We start from the raw sequence: 25,959 nt of genomic DNA on the forward strand, positions 1-25,959 counted from the left end.
TGATATGAACAGTCAGAGTACTTTGCGTCTGTCCTGCAATTATTATTTTTGTTTTGTTTTAGAGTTAAAAGGAAAAAAAAGAGGCTTTATTCTGTTAATATGTATCTTTACAATTCTTTGTATTGTATAAAAATATTGTAGGTAATTTACCTTGGGTGCAATGTGTTCTGTCAAAAGTTTTTATTTTGATATTTTGTCAGAGAAGCAGAGAGAGAGCAGGAAACGCCATTTTATGATGTTGTATGTGTGCTTTTAAAGTGCCTCTTTAATATTGTTAAATAAAGTATGAGATGAAAATATGGGGTGGTACTGTAAAATCATACATGATTAATCTTTTCAAATATATTCCAATATTTTCACAGAAATCTCCTGTCTGCGTGATGTTTGTGGGATGTTCCTCCCTGGCTGTGTCCCATACCCCGCGGTCCCTGTGGTCCCCCCCCCCCACGCACATCTCTCACCAAACGATGACATTTCTAATTGAGAGTTGGATGCTCTGTACATCTTTGTGGTGTCCTCTGAAAAGTGGCTGCAGGAGGACGTTGGTGCTGCTGCCGTCACCTTGCAATCATTTGCAAAGCGGTGGAGCTTCTCAATGGCGAAGATGCTCGTGCATCTCCTCTTCCCCACTGCATCTCGCCCGAGTCCTACTCAAGATGTGGGTATCTTGTCTTGGGGGGGTGGGGGGGAAAGCCCAACATGATGGTGATGGTGATGACCCAGTTTGGTCATCACCAATTGCTGATGGTGATGGTGGTGGCCCAGTTTGGTCATCTCCAGCTGGTGATGGTGATGGTGATGGCCTAGTTTGGTCATCACCGATTGGCAATGGTGGTAGCCCAGTTTGGTCATCACCAATTGGTGATGGTGATGGCCTGGTTTGGTCATCACCAATTGGCAATGGTGGTAGCCCAGTTTGGTCATCATCAATTGCTGATGGTGATGGTGGTGGCTCAGTTTGGTCATCACCAACTGGTGATGGTGATGGTGATGGCCTATTTTGGTCATCACCAATTGGCAATGGTGATAGCTCAGTTTGGTCATCACCAATTGGTGATGGTGATGGCCCAGTTTGGTCATCACCAACTGGTGATGGTGATGGTGGTGGCCCAGTTTGGTCATCACCAACTGGTGATGGCAATGGTGATGCCCTAGTTTAGTCATCACCAACTGGTGATGGTGATGGTGATGGCCTAGTTTGGTCATCACCAATTGGCAATGGTGAAGGCGCAGTTTGGTCATCGCCAATTGGTGATAGTGATGGCCCAGGTTGGTCATCACCAATTTGTCCTCAAGTTGACCTCTGCCGGCACAGCGCTGAGGTCTGAAGGTAGGAGGCTGACACAAAGCCAGGCATATTATATTCTTTAATTACTGTTGCAATCATAACATTTAAACGCTGTCAATGAGAGATAGCTCCTAACCGCAGGCTAGAATCCTTGCCACTTGGGGCTTGTAACTAAAACTGCAGGATTAATTTGATTAATTGATAGAATTATTTTCCAAACTACTCTTTTGTTTATGGAGGCTTAAAATGCTTGCCGCCTGCACCCTCCTGGTGTGTTGCGGAGTGGAGATAAAGTGGCTGAAAATAATTAGTATGGCTTAATTTAGGGAAAAAAATAACCTCAAAAGAATTTTGCAGAGAATTTAAGGCAGCACATTTTACTTTATTTTGGCAGGAAATATTATGGAGCTGGAAATGGGACTTCTATGTTTTCCCTCTACTATATTTCACCAGGGCAGCAAACCTATGGGGGAGAGAAGTATTTCATGCCTGGGTGTTACTGCAGCTCTCCCGCACCTCCGGGTTCATAACCTGGGCACCTGGAAAAGAAGTCCCCCGGGAGCCACAGGTTTGCTGCAGGGGATGGGACCCGTCCCCGGGGCCCTGGGCGGCGTGCGGGGATGCCGTCCTAAAGCAGCACCCACCTTATTGCAGCACAGGCCACCAGCGATGCTCGCCTCGGGTACCACTCCCTCCCGCCCGCTGCTCCCCAGGGAGATGCTAGCGTCGTCCCTGCAGCTCTGAAGGCTGAAATATTTAATTCTTCCCTTTCCCCTCTAAGTGAGAGTAGGGTTTTTTTTCCCCCATCCTCTCCCACCTTCTCCCACCTGCACCCCCCTCCCACCCGCCGGGTTTGCCGCGTCCTGCATTATCCGGCAGCGCTTCTCACTTGGAAGATTGCGGGCCCCTGTCAATGTCATTCCAGCGAGGAAGGCAAAGCCGGGCGGCTTCTCCCGGCTGCAGATTAACTCGCCGCTCGGCGGGTGCCAGCGGCATGGGGGGTATCCCTGGGACCTGGCACATCTATGGGTCCCAGAGGTGCACCCCGCCGGGATGCACGGCTGGTCTGCACCAGCCTCAGTCTCAATCCACACCCTCCGAGGATGGGGATGGCCCCGCAGCCATTGTGGGTCGCTGGGTGTGAACAGAGGGTGCCTGGCGTTGCACCGAGCCCCTTAGGGGATTTCTCAGCTTCTTGCCACCACCCTAAATTTTCCTCAAGCTGCTGTTTGCTCTTCAAGGCCCTCCAAATCCAGCTTTTCTTCTCAGCCGCACACCCAAGTTTCCGAGATGGAGGTGCTTTAAGCCTCTCCGTAAAGCCCAGCGGATAACGGGATCCACCATGGTTGTCATGTTGCTAGCATGGGCTAAAGATTTTTTTTTTTTTCCTTGCTCTTCAGTCAAATCTGGCTGTTCCTTGCACAGCAGGAATTTAAACCCCAGCTCCCACGTCCCCCAGGCCCTATGTGGGTGACGGGGACCACACACGCCTGCGGGCTCCTGCATCCCTGATGCTGAATCGCCTTCAGGTGGGGAAACGCCGAGCCCGGGCGGCTGTGGGATGTGGAGACAGCAGCTTTGGGGGAACCGGGGAGGTAACGCAGGAGCAATGCACCCACCCAGGGGCTCCAGTCCCACCAGCAGCAATGCCCCTCGAGCTGTAGCCCAGCTTCGCTGTCATCATTTATTTTAACCCAAAAACCTTCGTGCTGCCACTGCAGCTCCCAGGAACCCCAAATCCCGCAGCAGCATCTCTACATAGGACATGCCCAAGCTGTGCCCAAGCAGCGGAGGGACATGCCCAAGCCATGCTTAAGCCATGCCAAAGCTGTGCCCAAGCCATGCCCAAGCCATGCCCAAGCTGTGCCTAAGCAGTGGAGGGACATACCCAAGCCATGCCCAAGCCATGTCTAAGCTGTGCCCAAGCATGCCTAAGCCATGCCCAAGCCGTGCCCAAGCCGTGCCCAAGCAGCAGAGGGATATGCCCAAGCCATGCCCAAGTCATGCCCAAGCCATGCCCAAGCAGTGGAGGGACATGCCCAAGTCATGCCCAAGCCATGCCCAAGCAGTGGAGGGACATGCCCAAGCCATGCCCAAGTCATGCCCAAGCCATGCCCAAGCAGTGGAGGGACATGCCCAAGCCATGCCCAAGCCATGCCCAAGCCGTGCCCAAGCCGTGCCCAAGCGGCGGAGGGCCCCAGGCTGCCGGCAGTTGCCTGGGGCTGAGCCACAGGCAGGTGACAAGTGGCACCCAGGGCCAGGTTCTCCTGCCGGTAGGTGGCAGGGCCCCTCCGCAGCACGCCCAGCACCCAGCCCCGCGGGTCCCAGCCTGCCCGCAGGCAGGGGCACCGAGACACCATTCCTCCCTCTTGGGACAAAAGGGAAAAAAAACCCTAAACCATGAGTTTTTGCAGCTGGGAAGAGCTGTTTCTGCAGCCTTGGCAGAGCCGTGCCAGCGGATGGTGCCACCGGCTGGGGCAGCCTGTGGTCCCGTGGGCACCCAGATCCCCTCGGGGTGCTCAGCGCAGCACCCAACATCACCGCCACTCCCCCCTCGCCCGTGAAATATGGCCGAGGCAGCGCCTTAGCTTTTCCCATTTACATTTCTCCGCCGACACCTCCTCTCCCGTCGCTAATAATATCACCCCAGATTAATTGGCACTAATACAAATGTACACAGCTCCATAAAAAGATGTCACCTCACTCACAATGGGGGAAACGGCTGCTCGCGCATTATCTCTGCTCTGCAGGCGTGTAATTCACTCCTCGGGAAAACACGCTATTTATTCTGTTACCCTATAACAATCTCTCTGCAAACACAACGGGATGGGGGGGGCGCAGAAAAACACCCAGCCATGCCGCTATCACCAGCACTGTGCCGGTTGTCCCCACGCAGGGGCACCCATGGGTCCCCCGCACAGCGGGGTGGGATGCGTGGGGTGATGGGGCAGGGAGATGCGGGGCTCGGGGATGTCGCCGTGCTGGGGATGCGGCCCTTGGTCCTGCGTTGTTTGATGCGACTGCAAATTCTCAGGCCTGGGGGGGATCTAAGAGGCTTTGGGATGGTGCCAAAAAAGCTAATTAAGAGGACACTGGCAAGGAATGTGCAAGGGGAAGGACTGCAACCTGTTTCCCCCCTCCCCGTAGCCGGGCTCCCCTCCCCGGGGCAGAGCTGCACGACGGTGTCCGGCACCCTCCGGGCTCGGTCGAGGCTTTTTTTGGCTTCTTTCGGCAGGGGCGAGATGCAGCCCCCCACCCCGAGGGTGGGACAGCGACCGGGGTCCCTCGAGCCCTCGAGGGATGCTGTCACCGCTGCTTCTAGCACAAAGACCCCGGAATAGCCAACATCCCCCTGCTCCGTTCCGGGGAGAGGAAATTTGGGTGCCCTATTTGCGTCCGCTCACCCCCAGCCCCCCAGCTCCTTGCAATTATTGGTGCCACGTTTAATTAAATGGTTTGTCTAATTGTCTCAGCGTAAGCAGACCTGCCGGGTAAATAACATGGGTGCCGTGAGCGGTGTCAGCGGGTGATGCCATGGATGTGCCCGGAGGAGCCGGCTGGGTCTGCAGTGCCGCACCGGCCCCCAACCCCAAAAACACCCGTGGCCGTGCCAGAGGATAGAGACCCCCCCGAAGGCGGCAGAGCGGACGGAGTCTCGGCTCCCCATCGCCCAGGCGCTGATGGAGTCAGCACCCATCACGGCTGATGCAAAGCAGAGGCCACTCAAGTCTCCTTGGGCCGGACCCTGCAAAGCCGTCGCGCTTTCATCACGCGCACGAGCTGCCTGCCCTGGGGAGCGCAGGTCTCCAGCAAGGCTGCGATTCGGGGCCAAACGAGGTGAAAAACGCCGCCAGGGTCATTTTGGGGGGCGGCCGGCCAAGCGGGGGGAGAGCAAAGCCTTGTCCTCGGCAGCATCTCCCTCCTTCGATGGGGGTTTTTTTTTCTCCCCTGGAACTCTTCTTAATTCCTAACTTAATTTCTTTTGACATCCTCATTGCCGGCTTGACCTCTTTACTGGAATCATGTGCTGCTTAAAACTCATTATCCCACCATTGGAACAGGAAGTTAATTAAAAACCCTTTAAAAAAGAAAAAGAGAGAGGGGGGGAAAAAGCACACCCCATGTCCAGGGATAAATAGAGAGGGGACACGGCTGAGCCGCTGTGCCGTGCCGTGCCGTGCCGTGTCCCCACAGCCCCCCAGCCCCCTGCTCCCCCACTGATCCAAAAATAGCATCATTAACTGGGGGGCACCGGCCATTGCCACCAGCAAACCCCCCTCCCGAGCCGAGATCGGCCGGGGCCGGGGCCGGGTTTGGCAGAAACGGTTATTTTTCACAGAATATTCCCATCACGGACCCAAAATATAAGCGGCTGCTGTTTACCCCACAATTAGCCCCAAAATTGCTGCCTGGCTGCGTGCTCACGGTGAGGACCGGCTTGCATGGCGGGTGTGATGCTGAGGGGGACCCCAGCACCCCTACACCATCCTCGGTGCACCCTGGGGTGTCCCCCCCACCCCGAGCCGGGCTGACGGTGACCCTGGAAGTCACAAGTGGGACTTTTTGGACCATCCATCTACAAACGAGCGGGATTTTAAGAGGGGTTTGGGATCCCAAAAAGAGGCCGCGGGGACCCCGTAGAAAGGTTTGGGGGGTCCCCACAGGAGGGTTTGAAGACCTCCAAAGGGTGGGTTGGGACCCCAAGGAGAGGGGGGGACTGAGGTCCCAGAAGGGGGGATTGGTGGCCCCATGGGAGTTTAAGACCTTCCAGAGGGGGCACGAGGGTGCAAAGGGGGTTTGGGACCCCAAAGGTGGATTTGGAGACCCCAAAGGAGGGGTTGAGGTCCCAAGGGAGGGGCTTGGGGGCCCCAAGGGGGGACCGGAGTCCCAAAGGAGGGGATTGGGGACCCCAAAGGAGGGTTGGGGACCCCGAAGGGGGAGCTGGGGACATGCAGGAGGGGTTGGGGGGGTTAGGACCCCAAAGGAGGGGGGGTCAGGGTCCCACGGCAGGGGGCTGGGGGGCCTCACGGCGGGCGTGGGGACCTCGAAGTGGGGCTGGGGACACGCGGGAGGCTTTGGGGACCCCGGGGTGGGGGCGGCCCCGCTGTGGATCGCGCCCCCGCTGTGGATCGCGCCCCCGGTGTGGATCGAGCCCCCCGGGGGGCCCCGCCCCGGCGCGCCCCCCGCCTCCCGCGGCCGCCGCGCCCCGCCCCTCCCCGCCCCGCCCCGCGCCGCGGCGGCGGCTACGCCATCCGGTGGGCGGGGCCGCCGGGGGGGGCGGTGGCCTATGGGCGGCCGCGGCGGCGCGCGGCGGGGGCAGGCCCCGCCCCCGTGGAACGTTCCGCGGGTTTGATCGGCCGCGGCGCCCCATTGAGAAAATCCCGCGGCGGCGGCGGCGGCTCCGCTCCGCCGCGCACGGCCCGGCCCGGCCCGGCCCGGCCCCGGCCCCGGCCCCGGCCCGGCAGCGCGGGCGGGCGGGCGGGCATGCGAGCAGCCGGGGGCCCGCCCGCCGCCACCCACCTGCCGCCCGCCCAGCCGCCAGCCGGGGCGCCGGGCTCGCCCCCCGCCGAGCGATGTCCAGGAGGAAACAGAGCAACCCCCGGCAGATCAAACGTGAGTCCCCGCTACCGGCACCCCGCGCTGCCGCCGGCTCCCCGCTTCTGTACTCCCCCCCCCCCCCCGCCCTTATCTTTTTGCACCACCCCCCTCGGCGGCAGCACTCCCGCCCCCGGCGGAGCGCCCCCCCCCCGGTACCCCCCCGGTACCCACCCGGGACGGCCGCGGCGGGTGCCCACTCCCGCTACCGGGCGCCCGCTTTGGTCTCCGTCCCCGCCCCCCCCCCCCCCGCCTCCCCCCCGCCAGCGCGGTGGCTCCGGTACCGGCTCCCGATGGGGGCCCCGATAAGGCTTTAAAATATTCCGTTCTGCAAGTCCCGTCCTGATAACATCGCTCTGTCGGGACGGCCTGAAATTGTGATCTTATCTCCCCCGCCTGCCTCCCATCCAGCGCCCTGAGCCGGGGCGAGGGGCTCCCCGACACCCCCCCCGGGGGTCCCCGACCCCCCCCCGGGGCACCCCAGCCCTGCCAGCAGCTCCTCACCCGGCTGCGGCACCCTCACCCTGCCAGGGGCTCCCCTTTCCGCACGGGGACCCCCCACTCGCCATGGGTGCCGCTGGCCGTGGTGTGCCATCGTCCCCGCTGACCGCCATCGTCCCCGCTGGCCTCAACCTCTCCCCCTGCCCGGTGGCCACCCCCTGCTCCCGCTTCGCACCCCAGCCCGGGCAGGGACGGGGTGATAACACCCCGGGCTGACAGCAGCAGGGACCCCCCGTGGGGGTCCCATGGGGACTTCGGCCACCGTCCGCCTCTCCGGAGGGTCGTGCTCCCCACCATCCGACCCATGGGCCGGGATCCGGTTTCGGTCCGGTGGGGATGTGCCGGCGTCGCTGAGAAATTCTGCAAAGTGCTGGAAGTTTTTCGGTGACGGGCTTAGCTCGGCTTTTTTTCCCTTCCTCTCTGGTGCGTGTGTGTTTTTTTTCCTTTCCCCCTCGAGTCGATGGAAGCTGGCGATAGGAGGGCGATGGGAGGATAGGGAAGGCTGGCCACCATGTGATAATCTAGCTTTATCTTTCTCTTGAAATAATTGCAAGGCTGAGTTGCACCTACCTGTTTCCCTGCCTGGGGTGATTGCTCTGGTGATAAAGCTCAGCTAGACTTTTACCCGGGTAGAGTTAAAAATAGTCCCAGCTGCCTCCTATATATATATATATATATATATATTATTTTTTTTTTGGTGATAATTTTCTCCTTTAGCTTTATCCAACTTCCGCGGCGTTATTTCACCAAAAAGCCCGGCTGCCCACCGATCCCTCCTTAACTCCGGCTCATTAAACCGGGAGCCTTAAGACCCGAGCGAGCGGTAGCGTCGCAGCCGTTGAAACGCCGACGCGGGCGATAGCTGCGTGCGTGGGGGCCGCGCCGACGGCAGGACGCCCGTCCGGTCCGGCATCTACCGGTGTGGACCTTGGAGGGGGGGAAAAAAATGGGGCTGGATGAGGCCGTGGCAGCTTGGCCGGGCGAAGGCGGCTCGTATCTCCTTCCTCTGCTGCTCTTCTGCAGAGATGTGAAGAAACGATAAAGTGGGAGGCTGATCTCAGGCCGCCGGCGATGGCCAAAACTGATTAAAAGCTGAAAGCTTGGAACCCTTCCTGTATGTGTCAACATGAAAACAGTCATTAGAGGCGGCGAGCGCGGCGAGAGCGCCGTGCCGCTGCCTCCGACGGCTCTCCACGCCGAGGGAAGGTATGCATGAATCAGGGCTCCGGTAACCAACCTCCTCTCATGTACAGACCGGACCTGTTTCCACAAAGTCAATCCTTTTTATCATCTCGGCTGGAGCAGGGAAAAAAAAAAAAAACAAACCCTCCTCCAGATTGGTATCTGCTGATTTTTCTTTTCCTGGGTGACGCTGTGCTCTCGCTCTGGCTTCGTCTCTTCGGGGTTTGGGGTTTTGTTGGGGTTTTTGTTTTTTTTTGTTTTTTTATTTTAAACCGATGCGATGCGCAGATAGGCAGAGATCGCTGGGCGAGCGGGCGATCGCCAAGAGCGATAAGGCAAAGCTCAGACACCGGACTGTATTCAACCGGCTGCTTTAACCTTCTCCTTCTTCGCTTTTTGGGCTGGAGCGACGCAGCGCTGGGGGGGACGGGGGTACCAGCAACGCGGGGTCCCTCCAAGCCCCCCCCACCCCGGGAGCACCCGCTCTGTCCGGTGGCACACCGTGGTGAGGCTTCGAGAGCCGATTGCATCTAGATGGTGGGTTCCGATAGCGGAGAAAACACCCGGAGCGTTTCTTTATTGAATTTTGCGGGGTACCCGCCCGGGGATGGGGGGGGGGGACGGTTGCTTTTTGCCCCCCGCTCCATGCGCGGCTGCAACCTCCCTGCAGCTGCTGCTGCTTTATAGGGTTGGGTGGTGGTTTGGCTTTTTTTTTTTTTTCCTCTTTATTTTTTTTGTGTGTGTGTCTGTCTTTTGTTCTGCTGGTAGATAGATGTGAGGGGCTGATAGAGAGCAGGAGCTGATCTCCAACCCAGATAGCCTGTTATATTTATTAACTTCAAACATGGGAGCGCGGGCACGCAGCTGATGAGCGAGGCTGCTGGCAGCTGCCTCTGCGTGCACTCCAGCGCCCGGTCTTCGATGGGGGAAGCTGATAAGCGGGAGATTGATCTCCTCTTGCTGATGTGCCTCTCCCTCTCTTGTTGTTCTAATATATATATATATTACATTATATTTTTTTCTTCCGAAATGAACTGGAAGCGAACATTTTTGTAGTAGTTGCAGGGGCCTGTTTGTGGGTTGTTTTTTTCTTCTTTCCTTTTTTTTTTTTTGTTTTTCCTTTCTATTCTGCTTTCAGCTACAGCAGATCTGAGCTCCCGATAAGCGCCGAGGCCCCGATCTCCATCCTGATAGCGATTGCCAGGGGAGATAAGGACCACTTATCTCTCCCCACCAGACCTGAGCAGGATTCGCTGCAACAACAAACCCAGCAAAAAGGGGCAAAAGGGCTCCAACAATTTGTTCCATTGCAAATGCGATTAACGCAGGCGCTTTAATTATCTGATGGGGGGGCAGCTGCGTATGTGTTTTTATTTCTCAAGGTGTTCGGGTGTTGTTTTTTCTTCTTTCCCCCCCTCCGAGGGCTCTGCCAACCAAGCTGGCTCCAGAAGCCGAGCTCTCCCCAGCGCCTGTTATCAGCTGCAGATGTTGCATTAGTTTGATGAGAGCTTTGACTTTCTTTTTCGATCGTTATCTCCCATTCTGCTCCGCCGAGCAAAGGCATGGGCAGGGGCGAGAGGGGGGGGAGGCGAAAGCACCGTCATATTTTTTGTGTGTGGATTTTCTTTAATTGCTATTAGATGGTGTTAGATAGCGAGCGCGATCTACGCTGGTAAACCCCGCCGCCTCTCGATGGGGTGGGTTGGGGTTTAATTTTTATTTTTTTTTTTTCCTTTCCTCTTTTGCAAGCTCGGCTGCTCCCCGGTCCCGCCTGGGCTCTGCGGCGGTGCCGGGCAGGGGGTCACGATGCCAGGCAGGGGGTCACGACACCGGCCGGCCCATGGCAGCCATCCTTCCCGGGAGCTTGGAAAATTGCATTTCTTGTAAAGATGACAGTGGCCAACCCTACATCTATTTTTAGCGGCGGCGTGGTGAGCCGGTGGCGTGGGATGCTCCCGGCACGCCTCCTGCCCGCTCCTCTCACGCTCCCTTTGCTCACTCAGTCGCTCCTTTCCTTTCGGTCCGCGCAGGTGACTAACTGCCTCCGCTTGCTTCCCCCACCACCACCTCCCGCCGCTCTGCTGCTGCTGCACTTTTCCATCACCGCCAGCCTCCGTGCCTCAGTTTCCCCATCCGCGCTTGCCGGGGAAGGGATGCTCCGGGCCGGGGTGGGCGGCAGGGCGTCTGGGGAGGTGCGTTACCCCGGGCTGCGCTGCGGGGTGGGGAGGCTTTGCTGCCTGCTCCCCGGGGATGAGCTGGGTGCTCCCAAAACCAGTATTTTCGGCACCTCCCCGGGGGCTGCCTCAGCACTGCAGCCCCCCATGCCCCGGTCCCGGCATCCCGGGGGTGGCATTCCCGTGTCCCACATGGCTGCTGCTCCCACGGGTGCTGCCTGCCAACCCCTCTCCTTATGCAAACCGCCAGCCCCCACTCGGTGACATCCCGAAGTGACGGCTCCTGGGTGCTGGCAGGGGTGCAGCCAGCAAAGCCCTGTGGCACGTCTGCCCCCGCAGCGGCTCTGCCCATCCCAGCTGCTGTCGGCCTCTTGGGATGCGCCGTGGGTGGCACCGGGGGCTCCCGGAGGCGAGGACCCATCGTGGTCCCCGCAGGGTGGGACGGGGCGGTGTCGGGGGGCCATGTCCGGCAGACCCCGCTGCCCACCATGGTGAGCTCTCCCGGCTGTCACCGGCCGTTTCCCACCGGTAACTTGGCAGCGCTGCAGGAAAGCTGCTCTCCTGCTCCGTGCGGGGTTTGGACCAGCCGCAGGTGATGCCAGAATTTTTTCTCCTCTTCCATGGCCAGTGGTCCAGGCATGAGCATCCCTGCAGGCCCCGCGTCCGGGAGAGGGGTCGGCACCGTGCTCGGTGGCTGGTGGCCGAGGGGACAGCTCACCGGAGCGATACATCCGTTTACGGGGCTCTGGGCTGCCCCGTGCCACCGGCCCCGTGCTCTGTCGGCCACGGGACACATGGTGGCTGTCCCACGTGGGTCCTTCCCCCAGTGCCGGGGCACCCCGTGAGCCCATTTTGGGACCCCACTCGAGTTGTATCCCCAGGATGGCTCTTCCCAGCCATCCCCGTCTCCGCATCGGGCAGGGAGGATGCGTGCAGGATGCTCGGAGGGCGAGTGCCGGAGCCAGGCTGGCCATGACCGTGCGTGGGGCACCCAGCAGCGCGGCAAAACCTGTTCTGCCGAGAGCCCCGGCGCACATCCCTGCCGGCTGCCGGCAGCCGCGGGGCGGGAAGGCGGCGCTGGCAGCCGTGCCGGCGAGGGAGGCTGCGGCAGCTTTGGCAGGCAGCCGCTTCTAGGGCCCGTGGGCGCTGGGGTTGGGTTGGTTTGTGTCTGCTGCCTCTCTTCCGCCTCTCGCACCCCCGGGGGACACCCCCACGCCGCCCCCTCCCCGGGCACCCCAAGCAGGCACGGAGCCATGGTGATGCCCGTGCTGCAGGGACCGTCGCCGATATCCCATGCCGGAGCGGGAAAGCCACCTCCAGCTGGGATTTACGGCTCTGGCTCCGAACTTGCGCGGTTGGGCAAGGTCTTATTTTCCATCGTGAATCACGAGGCCACCTAGCAAGCTGCAGGTTCCCCTTTCGCCAAGTTGCAAGCCGGCCAGCTCGGCAATCAGGGCTTGGGAAGAAAGCCATCCTTTCCCCACGGGTGTTGCAGCAGATTGCGCAAGGAGATAGTGCCACGGCGCAGGTGATCCACGGTTCCTGGAGAGGGGCAACCCCGTCCCTTCCTGGGGACCCATCAGAGCCACCCAGCGATGACAGCGTCCCAAAGACAACGTGGCATCCAGTCACTGGGGAGCCAAGTCCACCGGTGTCACCGTGTCCACGTCCACCGACCGCAGCATCCCTGGGGCACCCCGCGCCCTGCGATGCTCCCAGCCCCGTGCCGGCCCTGGGGTCAATGGCACCTACGTCCCTGGGGAAGGAGGGGACACCGCTGCCCAAACCGGGAGCAGCAGGGCTGGCACAGCCCGGGGCCGGAGCCGCTGTGCCCTGCTTGGCGTTGGTGGATTTAGGGTCAAATACACCCATCCCGGGGAAGGGAAGAGGGATGTTTTCCATGCGTGCTGTCCATCCTACCGCAAAAAAACCCCATGGTTTGCCTTGGAAAACGCTGGCTGGGGCGCGATGCCACGGAGAGAAAACCAGCCCAGACCTTCCACGGCGGCGCAGCCCGGCGCTGGGACCCGAGGCTGCCCGGCGAGCGGGATGCGAGCGGCCCCCAGCCCTGGTCGGAGCACCTGGGGGGGGACGGCAGGAGCGGAGGAACCTTGTGCTTTTAAGATTTCTTTATTTAAGAAGAAAAAGTGGAAAACGCCTCTCTGCCAGCCCCGCGTCGCGCTCCGGCTCTGCAAGTCCTACGGCTGCGCTGAGGGCATGGATTCTTCTTCCTGGGGGGAGAAGAAATCAGCTCCCCACTGTTGGAGAAGAGCAGGAATGGGAGCAGGAGGCTGATATCTCTTTTTTTTTTTTTTTTTAATCTGCGCCGCGTCCCATGACTGTTTTTGTTGCCTGACTCAGGGCTTTTGGACGCTCCGGCTTGGCCAGGCTGCTGTCCCGCTGCTTATTTTATCAGGAAAGTTCAAGTGTTTCGGGGGTAATACAGTTCCCTCTTCCGATGGCTGCCCAGCAAAGGCTCCGCATTGTTCCTGCAGCAACATGTTTTTTTGGAAGGGATGAAATGCCGAAAGGAATGTAACTGCTGACCTTGGGCTGCAGTGGGGTTAAGGAGTGTGTGCCTATGAGTCACTCCAGATAAGAGCCTTCCACGGCTTTTTTCCTCCAAAATAATTCTTTATCTCCTCTTTCTCACATCAACATATTTTCTTGACATCTCCCATTCGATAGCGCGTGGAGGAAACGTGCTCCTCTAATTTGTTCATCTGATGAAATATAGATGCATTGTTTTCTCTTGTCCTTGGCGAGCTGGGGGTCGTGGCCCCGCGCTTTGGGGATGCTCGTGGGGGTCGTGGCCCCGCGCTTTGGGGATGCTCGTGGGGGTCGTGGCTCCATGCTTTGGGGATGCTCGTGGGGGTCGATGCCCAGGGCTTTGGGGGTGCTCGTGGGGGTCGTGGCCCCGCGCTTTGGGGGTGCTCATGGGGGTCGTGGCCCCGCGCTTTGGGGGTGCTCGGCAGGGTCGGTACCCGGGGCTTTGGGGATGCGCCTCGAGGTCGGTACCCAGGGCTTTGGGGATGCCCCTCGGGGTCAGTACCCAGGGCTTTGGGTCGGTACCCGGGGCTTTGGGGATGCGCCTCAGGGTCGGTACCCGGGGCTTTGGGTCGGTACCCGGGGCTTTGGGGATGCGCCTCGGGGGTCGGTACCCGGGGCTTTGGGTCGGTACCCGGGGCTTTGGGGATGCGCCTCAGGGTCGGTACCCGGGGCTTTGGGTCGGTACCCGGGGCTTTGGGGATGCGCCTCGGGGGTCGGTACCCGGGGCTTTGGGGATGCGCCTCGGGGTCGGTACCCGGGGCTTTGGGTCGGTACCCGGGGCTTTGGGGATGCGCCTCAGGGGTCAGTACCCGGGGCTTTGGGGATGCGCCTCGGGGTCGGTACCCGGGGCTTTGGGTCGGTACCCGGGGCTTTGGGGATGCCCCTCGGGGGTCGGTACCCGGGGCTTTGGGGATGCGCCTCGGGGTCGGTACCCGGGGCTTTGGGGATGCGCCTCGGGGGTCGGTACCCGGAGCTTTGGGGATGCGCCTCGGGATCGGTACCCGGGGCTTTGGGTCGGTACCCGGGGCTTTGGGGATGCGCCTCGGGGGTCGGTACCCGGGGCTTTGGGGATGCGCCTCGGGGGTCGGTACCCGGGGCTTTGGGGATGCGCCTCGGGGTCGGTACCCGGGGCTTTGGGGATGCGCCTTGGGGGTCGGTACCCGGAGCTTTGGGGATGCGCCTCGGGATCGGTACCCGGGGCTTTGGGTCGGTACCCGGGGCTTTGGGGATGCGCCTCGGGGGTCGGTACCCGGGGCTTTGGGGATGCGCCTCGGGGTCGGTACCCGGGGCTTTGGGTCGGTACCCGGGGCTTTGGGGATGCCCCTCGGGGGTCGGTACCCGGAGCTTTGGGGATGCGCCTCGGGATCGGTACCCGGGGCTTTGGGTCGGTACCCGGGGCTTTGGAGATGCGCCTCGGGGGTCGGTACCCGGGGCTTTGGGGATGCGCCTCGGGGGTCGGTACCCGGAGCTTTGGGGATGCGCCTCGGGATCGGTACCCGGGGCTTTGGGTCGGTACCCGGGGCTTTGGGGATGCCCCTCGGGGGTCGGTACCCGGAGCTTTGGGGATGCGCCTCGGGATCGGTACCCGGGGCTTTGGGTCAGTACCCGGGGCTTTGGGGATGCGCCTCAGGGGTCGGTACCCGGGGCTTTGGGGATGCGCCTCGGGGTCGGTACCCGGGGCTTTGGGTCGGTACCCGGGGCTTTGGGGATGCCCCTCGGGGGTCGGTACCCGGAGCTTTGGGGATGCACCTTGGGGTCAGTACCCAGGGCTTTGGGGATGCTGGGTGGGATCAGTACCCAGGGTGCGCAGGAGGATGCCCAAGCAGGAGAGCATCACCCCACGCATCACCAGCTCAGGGGATCACAGGGAGGAAAAACTGCTTTTCGCTTTTCCCCCCCTGCTCTGCCGGGAAGTTCGGCCGCTCGCTCGCTTCTCCGTCTCCCAGCCGAGGCCTCTCATGCTACTTCCAGCTCCTATGATAATGCGGAAAGTTGAACTGGCCCCATTACTGCGCTGCGATGGTTGCCGTGATAACACCCCGATAATGGCAGCGATAGCGGCAGCTCGGTAGCCAATGGCTCTGCCGCTCCTCCCATTAACATTCCCCACCACGGACCGGCTCGGAGCTGCCTATCTGCTCTCCATTTCCACTCCTCCGCTAGATAAGAATGGAAATACTGACTTCATAGCTCACTGATTAAAGTGTCTGGATTTCTTGATAATACACAGATAAATTATGTTTTTCAAAAAGAAGGTAGGGAAGGGAGTGCGAGGGGAGGGAAAAACCTCCAGTCCATTTTTATTATATTTTTTTTTCCCCTTCCCTCTTCCTGGCCGTGCCCTGTGAGTTGGGGTTTTTCTGCTCCGTTCCCTTTCCAGCCTGTGCCTGGGGTTGGCAGCGGGAGGGCAGAGCCCTGTGCGGTGCCCTCGGGTACGGAGGGGCTCGCCGTGGGCAGAGATTTTTGGGGAGCCACGTGGATGGGGTGTATGGCACGTGCGGTCACGTCCCTGCACTGGCATGGAGACGCTGTCCTCGGATGCCAGGGACCCGCTCGCATCGCAGGGATGTTTGGCTTTGCCGGCCGCAGCGATGGCGCATGGCTGCAGCACGTGGCCGGGATCCTGATGCCGGCTGCGGCATCTCGGGCGGGCTCCGGCTGTCCCCAGGGACCGGCAGCTGGCTGGCGGGGCCCCGGGGGTGCTCGGGAAGCATCTGCCTTTCTACACCCATCTCCAGCCTGAGCCTCGCTGGTGCTGCTGCGGGATGCTGCCCGGTCCAGCGGGATGCTTTGGGACCGGCCTCATCCCGCTGGCCCGTCCGGGCTTAAAGATGCTGGAACCATCGCACCCCGTGGCCTCGAATGAGGCCGGATGATGGGAGCAGACACCGCTCCCTTAGCGTCTGCTTTTCTAAATCATACTTGAGTTTCCTCGCTCGTCCCCGCCAGAGCAAATGGGGCTTCCAGACTTTTTGGTTCTTTGCACTGGAAAAGGTATCAACTGCAAGAATCTAAGTTTGTTTCATCTAAATATAAAACTAAAGAGCAAACAGTATAAAGTTCATTTTTTAATGTGCTGCCCCATTCCAGTTGGGCTGCTCTCTTTATTTTTTTTAGAGGAACTGTGATAAAAAGCAGTGATAAAGCCAGGACTGTTTTGTGTAGGAGTCGGTATCTGCGTTATCTATCTCCCTTTTTCACTCTCCGAGCAGCTCTGTTGTTTTTTACTCTTATCTTGCTCCACCAAAATGCCAAGAACAGGAAAAAAAAAAAAAAATTTAAAAAAAAAAAGAAAAAAGAGGCAGCGCAGGCACGCGCGTTTGCACGGAGGCAAACTCGGCATCCGCGGAGCTGGGCATGGACGGCCGCGCTGCTTGGAGTTGGAGGAAGAGGAGGGTTGGGGGTGCCGGGTGAAGGCGCTGGTGATGGAGGGGCTGCGCTGTGGCGGGCGCTTGTGCCGGTCCAGCGAAGGCTGCGAGGGGGGGGCTGTAGCAGTGGGGTTTTGGGGGACATCGCTGTCCCAGTGGCCCCCGGTGACCTTTATCTGCTCGGCTCGGTGCCAACAGCCCACCCTGCTTCTTGCAGAGGGGCCACCCGACCGCGTTGTACCCTCTTAGGGTCCATTTTCTGCTCCTGGAGCCCCCCCAGCCCCTGGTTGTTGCTGCAGACCCCAAAGTGGTCCAGGACGGCACTGGGAGCTGGCGCTGGGCACACTGGGGAGGCTGGGAGCAGCAGGGACGCCCCAGCCAGGGCATCTTCAGTGATGGATCTGGTGACCTTCCGGGCCACGTCCACCATCATCCTTGTCCCCATCCCTCCGTCCTTGTCCTCGCCTGGTGCTATCATGGACTGGAAGTCCCGGGGTGGAGGCTGAAATCTGTCCCCGTTCCCTTCCCGGCAGCTTTTAGCAGCGGGACGGACCCGAAACCGATTCCCACGGGGAGGGGGACGGCTCCGGCGCGGCATCTCTGGGGTAATTTGTCGCTAGATTAGCGAAGAGCTTGACCTCTGGCCTCGCCGTCACCTGGTATTGATGGGCTCCGCGGGGCCGGGCCAGCATCCCTTCCACCCCCAGCCATTCCCGACCGGAGCGCCTTTGTTCCAGCTGGGAGAAGTACCAGAACGGAGGGGTTTTCGCCCAGAAAAGCTCCCTGTGTCCAGCAGCGGCGAAGGTGCCCGGTGCAGGAGCGGCGGTGGCCGTGAGCGTTGCGCATCCGTGCCGCCTCGCATGCCGGTGCCGCCGCGCACGCCCATGCGCAGTTGGAGCCTGATCTTCATGGATGGAGTTTCCTTCCATATTATCGGGGTATCCAGCTGCTCCCCAGCCCCGGACTCGCACCAGGCTGCCCGAATCCTGCCCACATCGGCATGGGATTAAACATCTCAAACTGCTCCTGGATGGGGATTGAGATGGAGGACAGCCCCGTGTCCCCCTGCTAAGGAGCAGTCCCTCTCCGCCGGCTGCCTCAGTTTCCCTCCTGTGCTTTGAACATCTCCTCCTCGTCCCGGCCCCGCCGCCAGCCGGGAAGGCAGGACCGCGTTAGGGATCGCATCCCCTCCTCCCGGAGCAATCTGCTCCCATCCATCTGATGTGCCGGGGCTGGGGACGGCTCTATTAGACTCTCTCCTCTCTTAAAATCTATCAGGGCGTTATCGACCCCATCTGAAACGTAAAGTCACTTCATTGTCATTGTCCCTGTATTTTCTTTCTCATTATTTTCCCGTGCCCCCCGTGCCCCGTTCTCCCCCCCCGCCGTCCCGGCTGCTGTTTGATATGATGCGGGCTCTCTCGCTATTAGTATTAGTAATCGCGGCCCCTGAAGTGAAACAATCTCCTGTAATCTATCAGCGGTTTATCGGCCCTATCTGAGCGCCGGGAATGGCTGGGCTCGGCGATGGCGCCATGCTCGGCCGCTGATAAAGTTACAGAGTTCAGGCGGTGATGAATGTTAAGTAACTGCACCCCGCGCAGATAGGATACGGACTTGGCAGGGGGAGCAGCTCCGGCTGAAACCAATCTCTCCCCTATCAGCAGGGCTGCTTTTTCTCAGGCTCTGCTTCTTCCCCGGCTCTTTTCTTCCCCGACGCTTGCGGCCGGGAGCTTCCCCCGGGCCAGCGCTGCCCCGGCTCGGGGAGGGATGCTGGGGGTGCTGCGCCCCACGCCTGGGTCGGTGGGGTTTTGCAGTGGCAGGGATGCTGCTGGGTGTGGACGTGGGCATCCCCCCGCCGTCAGCAATCACAGCATCCCCCCCCACTATCCTTCATTCATACGCCATTCCCCATCCTGGATAAATTAGGTCTAAATAAATCGTAAATTCAATTATAAACTGTTATAAATCTGCCCCCAACGTCAGCAATCGCAGCATCCCGCCATCAGCAATTGCAGCATCCCCCGCCACCCTCATTCCCCCACCATCCTTCATTCCCCTCCTGGATAAATTAGGCCTAAATACTTTATAAATTGAATAATAAACTATTATAAATACCCACCGTGAGCATTCACAGCACCCACCCACTCCCCTCACGAGCAATTGCAGCATCCCCCCTCCCACAAGCAATCGCAGCGTCCCCCACCGCCTTCATTCCCCCACCGCCTTCATTCCCCTCCTGGATAAATTAGGGCTAAATACTATATAAAATTAATTATAAACTATTATAAATCCCCCCCCCCCGAACAATTGTAGCATCCCCTCCCACAAGCAATCGCAGCGTCCCCCACCGCCTTCATTCCCCTCCTGGATAAATTACGTATAATTTAATAATAAATTATTATAAATACATTACAAATCCCCCCCTCCACCTACCAGCTCCCCAAACATATTTATTTTTTCTTGCCCTTCTAACAGAGGGCACCGCAGGAAGGGTCAGGGTGCGTTTTATCTGGGGGTGATGGAGAAGGGCCCCAAATTAGAGATAGGTACCGCCGGGGCTGGCCCCAACCGCTATCGGCTCCGTGCACGGGGCTGATATTTAATGTGCCGATATCCAGGGGGGAGCCCGGCCCTGGGATGCTGCAGCCGAGCTGATAGGGGAAAAAGGTTGATTTGTGCTCAAAAAGGTCCGTTTTCCTCCAAAACCGGGCTCCCGGGGCAGGGGGGTTCTCGCCCACCCGGGACCCTGGTTTTGGAGAGCATCGCAGCTTAATGCTGGATCCCAGCAGCATCAACCAAGGGGAAGGGAAAAAATAACCCGCTGAATAACATGACCTTTGAGGACTGGCATCATTTCCCGGCCACTGAAACCTTGTTTGCCCTCGGCTGCGGCGCTTGGCATTCCCGATCCCCTGGGGAACGGGCACGGGGGCACCCGAGGTCGTCAGTAAAAGCGAACATTAATACGTACCGGGGAAAAATTGGGTGAGAAGAGGCGGGCTGGTGTCCCATCAGATACCGGTGGTTTTTGGATTTGCAGCCCAGGTTGTTCTTTGGGTGTTGCTCGCTGCAGGGCGGACACAGCACAACGCTGCTACGAGACGCCGGGGAATCCCCGGGCTGTGCCGGACCCCACCGAATCACCGGCGATGGTTTTGCAACCGGTGCAAGGAAGGATGAGGCGCGGCTGCGACCCTCTCCAAGGCCTTCTTTCCCCGGGGAATACCAGCCCCCGTGCCCGCTCCTGTAGCCCTTGGCTCACGGCTGCAAAATTTGGGGGAAAATAAGGAGGTTTAGGGGCAGCAGCACCGCCCCGGGGAGGCGATGCCTGGGCTGGGTTCCCTGCATCTCCATCGCGACATGATGGATGAGCATCGTGGTGGTGCTTCCCGAGACCCGAGGTGGGGATCCTCACCCGGTTGCTTTGGGGCTTATTAGTAGTAGTAATACTACTACTGCTAATAATGATTAATATTTTGGCTTATTTTTAATTGGAAGATGGATTTGGGGCCAGCTCAGGGACAAGGAGGAGCTGGAAGGATGAAGAGGAGCGCCTCCATCGTGCCGCCTGCGTGATCCCGGTGCAGCTGGGGACGTCCCCCGGGTCCCACCGGCGCTGGGGCGGGGCGGGGGGGTGACACCCTGAGCCGAGCACCCTGGGGACTCGCTGCGCCACGAGCTTTGAGGTGCCCGTAGGTGAGGTTTGGGGCGTGAGGCTGCCCGGATCCGGGCTCTGGCCCTTGTTCCCCGGCTCCCGGAGCCCTCCCTTGGGCTCACCACCTGGCCAGCCTTTTCATTTTAAAAAACAATAAGTTTTTGGAGCTGGATGCGTGCCGATGAACGCCAGACGGCGAAGGCAGGTTGCCCCCAGCCTGCACGTGTTTTCGGGCCAGGACCCGCTTTCCGACGACTCCTCCTCTTCCTCCTCCTCCTCCTCCTCCTCCCCGCTCCGGAGCCGGTGGGAAAGTCTGGGGCTGTTGCTATTTTCTATCTGTTATCGAGGCCTCTTATCGCTTTGCTCTTGTCTGCGTGCCGGCTTTCGGAGCGTCCAGGGTCTCGCTCTTGGCAGCCTGGAGAAGTCCCCCCTCCTTTTTTATTTTCTAGTTTATTTTTCCTTTTCTTTAATTTATCAGCTAAGCGCAAAGAATCAAGAAAAGGTTTATTGTTCCTGTGCCGGGAGAGCCTTAATTTGAGTGAAATGATCAAATCATTACCCGGGTAACGATGGGTTTCCCTACCGCTGGAAAAGCCCCGGGAACGCCGACCCTCGCGCCCGCCCGGACCCGCGTCCCCAGCCTGCGCACGGGTGACATGGGCACATCGCCTCCCCCTCCGCAAGTTTTTACAGTCGCTGTAGTTTTGTTTTAAAAAGAGGGGAGGAAAAAAAGAAAGAACTTCCTTGTTATCAATAAAAAAGAGGGAGAAGGAGGGAGGGAGAAGAGTTAATCGTCGAAGCGGAGTATCTTGGAAGGGAGCATTTTTTGGCTCTTCCCCTCTCTGTAAAGCCAGCCTCAGTAATTCAGTTTTAAAGCATGAAAAAAGGGAGTTGATGAAATTCCACTATCAGCACTGAACCAATATGCAAAATATCTCACCGAAAATCAAATAGCTATTATGTTTTCATTTCCATTTCAGCGTATTTGCTTAATGAAGAATAGACAGATCAGGCAAGCCGAGGGAGGCTGTGTGCGGTGATAACTGTGCAGGGCTTCCAGCAATCCCGGAGAAGTGACGCTCCGCTCCCTGCTCCGCACTCCCTCTCCCATGCTTGCTTTTTTTTATTTTATTTTTTTTTAAGCTATCCAGTAGTTCATTTAACCCACACAGCCGGGAGCGCCGGGGCCAGAGCATCCCCTGGGGATGGGCGGGCACGCCGGGAGCGGGATGCTGCAGTGGGACAGGCTGGGTGCCGGGATGCATCCAGGGACCGCCGTGACACGGTATTGGGATGCTGCCGGCCACCCATCATCCCCGGAGGCACTCGGTGATGCGGCGGTACCCAAACCCCAGGTTTTATACAATTGCATTTACACCGGGCATCCCCATCTCCCTCCTGGCCAGGGCTTGGTGTTTCGGGGTAGGATGCGGGTGGTCTGGGCACCCCTGGGTGGGTCCCACGTGCGGTCTCGGCCCCGTCCATCCCTCCCCGGCCCCGTCCATCCCTCCCTGGCCAGGCTGGAGGTGCGGAGCCATGGAGCAGGCGAGAGTCGGGTTAACTTTATCAGAAGCCCAAGAGCCGTGAAGGCGTGAAAGAAGAAATTAGCCTAACAATGTTTCATTTACAGCGAGAGAAACGATTTGTTAGCTGGCGATTGTTTCTGAATATTATCAGAGCCTTTTTAATTGTGCTGGAACTGAAATTAGCAGAATTAGAATAAATTGCCTTCCCTTCTCCGGCAGCCTCTTTATTCACGCTCATTGTTGTCTGCTTTGTATAGATTATGGGCTCTTTGTTCTCCCGCTGTAAATATACATGCCTGGAGTCACAGAGAGCAGCTGAGGTCTGCAGACGGTTTGTCACCGGTTTGTCACCGCGCCGTTCCCCCTGCCCGCGTGCCGAGCTCGGCGGGGCGGTGCCGGATGGGGCACCGGGCAGCCCCCGGCGCGGCTTCGTGCGGCACGAGCCGCGTGCGCCGCCGGTTCTTTCTTTCGCGATTTGCGCGCGGATGGGGATGCTGCGTTGCCGTGGAAACGGCAGCGTGGGCCGGTAGGGCTGTTCGGGGAGGAGGGGGCTGCTGGGGTGTCACCCACGTGCACCCCGTTTGCACCCTCCATTCGTCCTGCTTGCACCCCAGTGGCACCCCGTGTCCCCACTGCAGCGTCCCCCTTTGTCCGGGGCTGTGGGCATGGCGGGGGGCTGCATTGTGGGTCCCCCGTCAGACAAGGGGTGCTGGGGACCATGAGGGACGGTCTCAGGGGTCTCTCACCCCATTCGGGGCAGGCGCCGGGGGGGTTTCGGGTGGGAAGTGCAGGTGAGGGGTGCAGCGGGCTGGGCACCTCGCTGTGCCGCAGCCATCTGCCTGCGGCACGTGGGGACCGCTCTCACATCCCAGGCAGGCGCGGGGCTCATTCCCCACCGTGTCTGCGGGGGAACCGGGCATCCCTCGGGGGACACCCCGGAGCAAGGCGGTGGCTCGATAAACCCCCCTCTGCAAGGGGACGAGGGACCCTGGGGAGATGCCGGACCGCAGGGCTGGCCGGGGAGGGGGGTTCCCCTCCCGTGGCATCTTCTCCCGGCCCCATGCCCACGGTGGGGCAGGGAAGGGCCCTTTGCCAGCCCCTGAGGCATCGGCATCCTGCGTCTCCCAACTGGGAAAACCCACTGGGGTGTTTTCCCTCAGGTTCTCCCCCACTAACCGCCCGCTCTGTGTTTCGGCAGGTTCCCTGGCAGCGATGGAGGAAGGCGAGGACGGCCCGGCGGGGGAGAAGAGCCCCTCGGAGAGGGAGGGGGCCACCTCGGACCGCGAGGGCTCTGCCGAGCGCGATGCCTCCAGCCCCCCCGGCAGCGAAGGTGAGTCTCACCACGATGGTGGGGGCTGACCGTGATGTCCCCCTGCCATGGGAACGGGCTCTGCCACCGGAGCAACCTGCCGGGCACGCCGGCATCCTGGGCATCATCTCTGCTGGTGGTGCATGCTGTTAATTAGCAAACGAAGCAGCCCGTCGAGGCGTGGGTTGTTGGTTAAGCGAGACCCCCCCAGTCTCCCTGGGGTGCTCCATCCCTCCGGGCACCCTCCGGCCGGTGGTGCAACCCGCTGGGGACAGCCTGGCCCCGGGGTGATGGCAAGCAACCGGCCGGGAGCGAAGATGCTCCCCGGCACGGAGGGGCTCCCCGCGGCCGGCGCAGGCGGGAGCAATCTCGGCTTGGCCGGTGGCAGCGACGTGCCGGGGTGGGTGGGGGCACAAACCAGGCTGGAAACCGGAGGCGGGTTCCTCGTCGCGATGGCTGCTAATGAGCACTGTCACCCTGTATCCGTTTCAGCGCCTTTCACCCACCCCGGCGCTGAGCCGCCGGCAGCGGTGGAGGGACCTGGGGGGGCAAAGTGACCCCTTGGGGTGCAAAGCGACTCCCCCAGCGTGCAGAGCAGCCGCCGAGGCCGCAGGTGCTGGCACCAGCAGTGCCACGGATGGGGATGGGGGGACAGGGCCGTTGCTGCCTGCTTCCTGCCTGCACCGCCACCGCCTGCCTGCCGCCACGCCGTGCCGTGCCGTGCCCCACCCCAGAGGTGGCTGCTTTTCAGGGCCGGGCCGAAACAGTCCCCAGATATCCTTTAAGTTCCTTCCTGTGGAGGTGGGGGCAAATCCTAATCAGTTAATGTTTGCAGTGCCCTTCGAGATAACCGCGGCGGGGCAAGGCTGCGCCGGCTAATGGAGCCGGCTGGTCCCCGGCAAGCGCCCGCTGCTTTCATCCACCAGCAACCGGGGAGCAAAGCGTCCCCCAAAACCACGGGAGCCAACCCGCGATGCAGCAGGAAAGGGGGTGATCCACACCGGCACCCCAATAGCCGGAGCAGGGAGGGCTCGCCGGCAAACTTTGCTCAGCGGCAGGGAGAAGCGAGCGGCTCTTATCTGATGGGGGAGCTGGGCTGGGGGCGAGGGAGCCGGGAGCCCGGGCGCGGAGCTGCACCTGGCACTAGCCTGCCTCGATAAAAAGGTGATAGCAGAGATAACGCCGAGCAGCAATAACGGCCACTAAAGCTTTCAGCGCGATGGATAAAAATCGATATGCCAGGCACTTTGATTTATAGCCAAAAATAATAGGACTTTTATACCCGGTGATTGATTTATTTGATGTTAATCATCCCTCTTATCACCTGTATTAATAATCTCCAATGCCGGTGACGTCACCCCTGGGTGTTCGCTCTGGCGCCGATCGATTGGGCTCCGCGCTGGTTATCCGCCCGGGACGCCAAGGCAAACATGTACTTTGGGCGCTAATCTTCCACACTGTCATATGCAGATAGGCTTTATCAGCTGCATCTCCAGCAGCAGTTAATGGAGAAAATAATTGTTATCAAGTTGCTATGAATACGCCACAAATAGAGCCGTGACGGGAGTGGGGCTGAACCGGCTGACGTGGGGCCCGCGGTGGAATGGGAGAGTTGCGGGGAGTTTTGGGGGTGGGAGGTGGGTGCCCACCCAGGGGTGGCTCGGGAAATCCCTGGGGAGGATGCGCGGGTGGGCTCAGCTGGCCTTATGGGTCATGCCGTGGGGCACGAGGGACCCCACGGATGGGCAGTGGGGGGTTTCGGACACAGGGATTTTGGGGGAGAACCCGCCCCACGCACATGCACATCCTCGAGGGTGAACCCACACGCGTCCTGGCCCCGGGGTGTCACTGGTCCGGTGGTCCCGACCCCGCGGGACGCTGCTTCTGAAATTCCTCGTGTGTGAGCTGCTGCCTTCCCTCTCCTGCCGCAGAGTCCAGAGACGCCCCGGAGAGTCCGAAAGAGCCAGAGAAGCCAGATCCCGGAGAAAACCCGCGGGAGCCGGATACCTGGAACGGGCCAGGTGAGTCCCCAGCGCGCGGCCAGTCATCCCGCTCCATCCTGGCTTCCCGGCTGGAGCGCGGGTGGGAGCAGCCAGGGCAGCCCCCAGGCATTTGCCTCCTCTTGCAAAAACCAGTACGAGGAGGACTGGGAGCACTGGGTTCTGGGCAAGCTGCAGATACCAGCGCTTCTGCTGGGAGAGGAGGTAGGAGATGATGGTTGCGGTCCCCCACGTCCCCAAGCCGCTGTTGGGACCATAAAAAATGATCCGGGAGCGGCGGGGATGCCCACCCCATGGCTGGCATCGTGCTCCCCGGCGCAGGGAGGGTTTGGACCCGTCCTGCGTCGCCCCGCGCTCGCGAGGGCACTTTGCAAACATCCCGGCAACCACAAGAGCGATGCTCGAGCGGTTTCATGATGGTTATCAAAACCCCAAGGAGCGAATACAGCCGTCTATCTCCCTCTCGGCATCTCCTCGCCAGGGCCGCCGGCACCCTGGCAGCCCGGCAAGGCCAGGCGTGCCGTGTGGGTACCCCGCGCCCTATCGCCCCGCTATCTCCAAACCGACCCACCGATGGGGTTACGGTCGGGGTTCCGTCGCACTGATTGGGTTTGCGGGTGCCTGTCCGCTGGGGACGGCACCCGGCGGGTGGACGGGGACGGGACCAGGGTGGAGCTGAGACCCCCAAGGGTGGATGTGCCACGTTTTGGGCCCCGTTTGTGCCGCCAGCCCCGTTCGTGCCGCCAGCCCCTGCTCACACCGCACTCCTCCCAGGGGAGCTCCCGGCCGGGTGGTGCCGGTGGATCTG

General features: G+C 60.2%; 1 protein-coding gene across 2 annotated transcripts in view; it reads left to right on the plus strand.

Annotated features, from left to right (window-relative positions):
* The first annotated feature begins 6,837 nt into the window (after positions 1-6,837).
* ZFPM1 (zinc finger protein, FOG family member 1) overlaps positions 6,838-25,959 on the plus strand; it is a 36,158-nt gene continuing 17,036 nt past the window's right edge. For both annotated transcript variants that reach the window (XM_059824711.1, XM_059824712.1), the window contains exons 1-3: positions 6,838-6,901; positions 23,041-23,172; positions 25,083-25,172. In XM_059824711.1, the coding sequence (XP_059680694.1) occupies positions 6,862-6,901; positions 23,041-23,172; positions 25,083-25,172 (262 nt within the window). In that variant the 5' untranslated portion in view covers positions 6,838-6,861. The remainder of the gene's footprint in view (positions 6,902-23,040; positions 23,173-25,082; positions 25,173-25,959) is intronic.

This window comes from Gavia stellata, chromosome 15, assembly GCF_030936135.1.
Source record: "Gavia stellata isolate bGavSte3 chromosome 15, bGavSte3.hap2, whole genome shotgun sequence".
Lineage (NCBI taxonomy): Eukaryota > Metazoa > Chordata > Aves > Gaviiformes > Gaviidae > Gavia > Gavia stellata.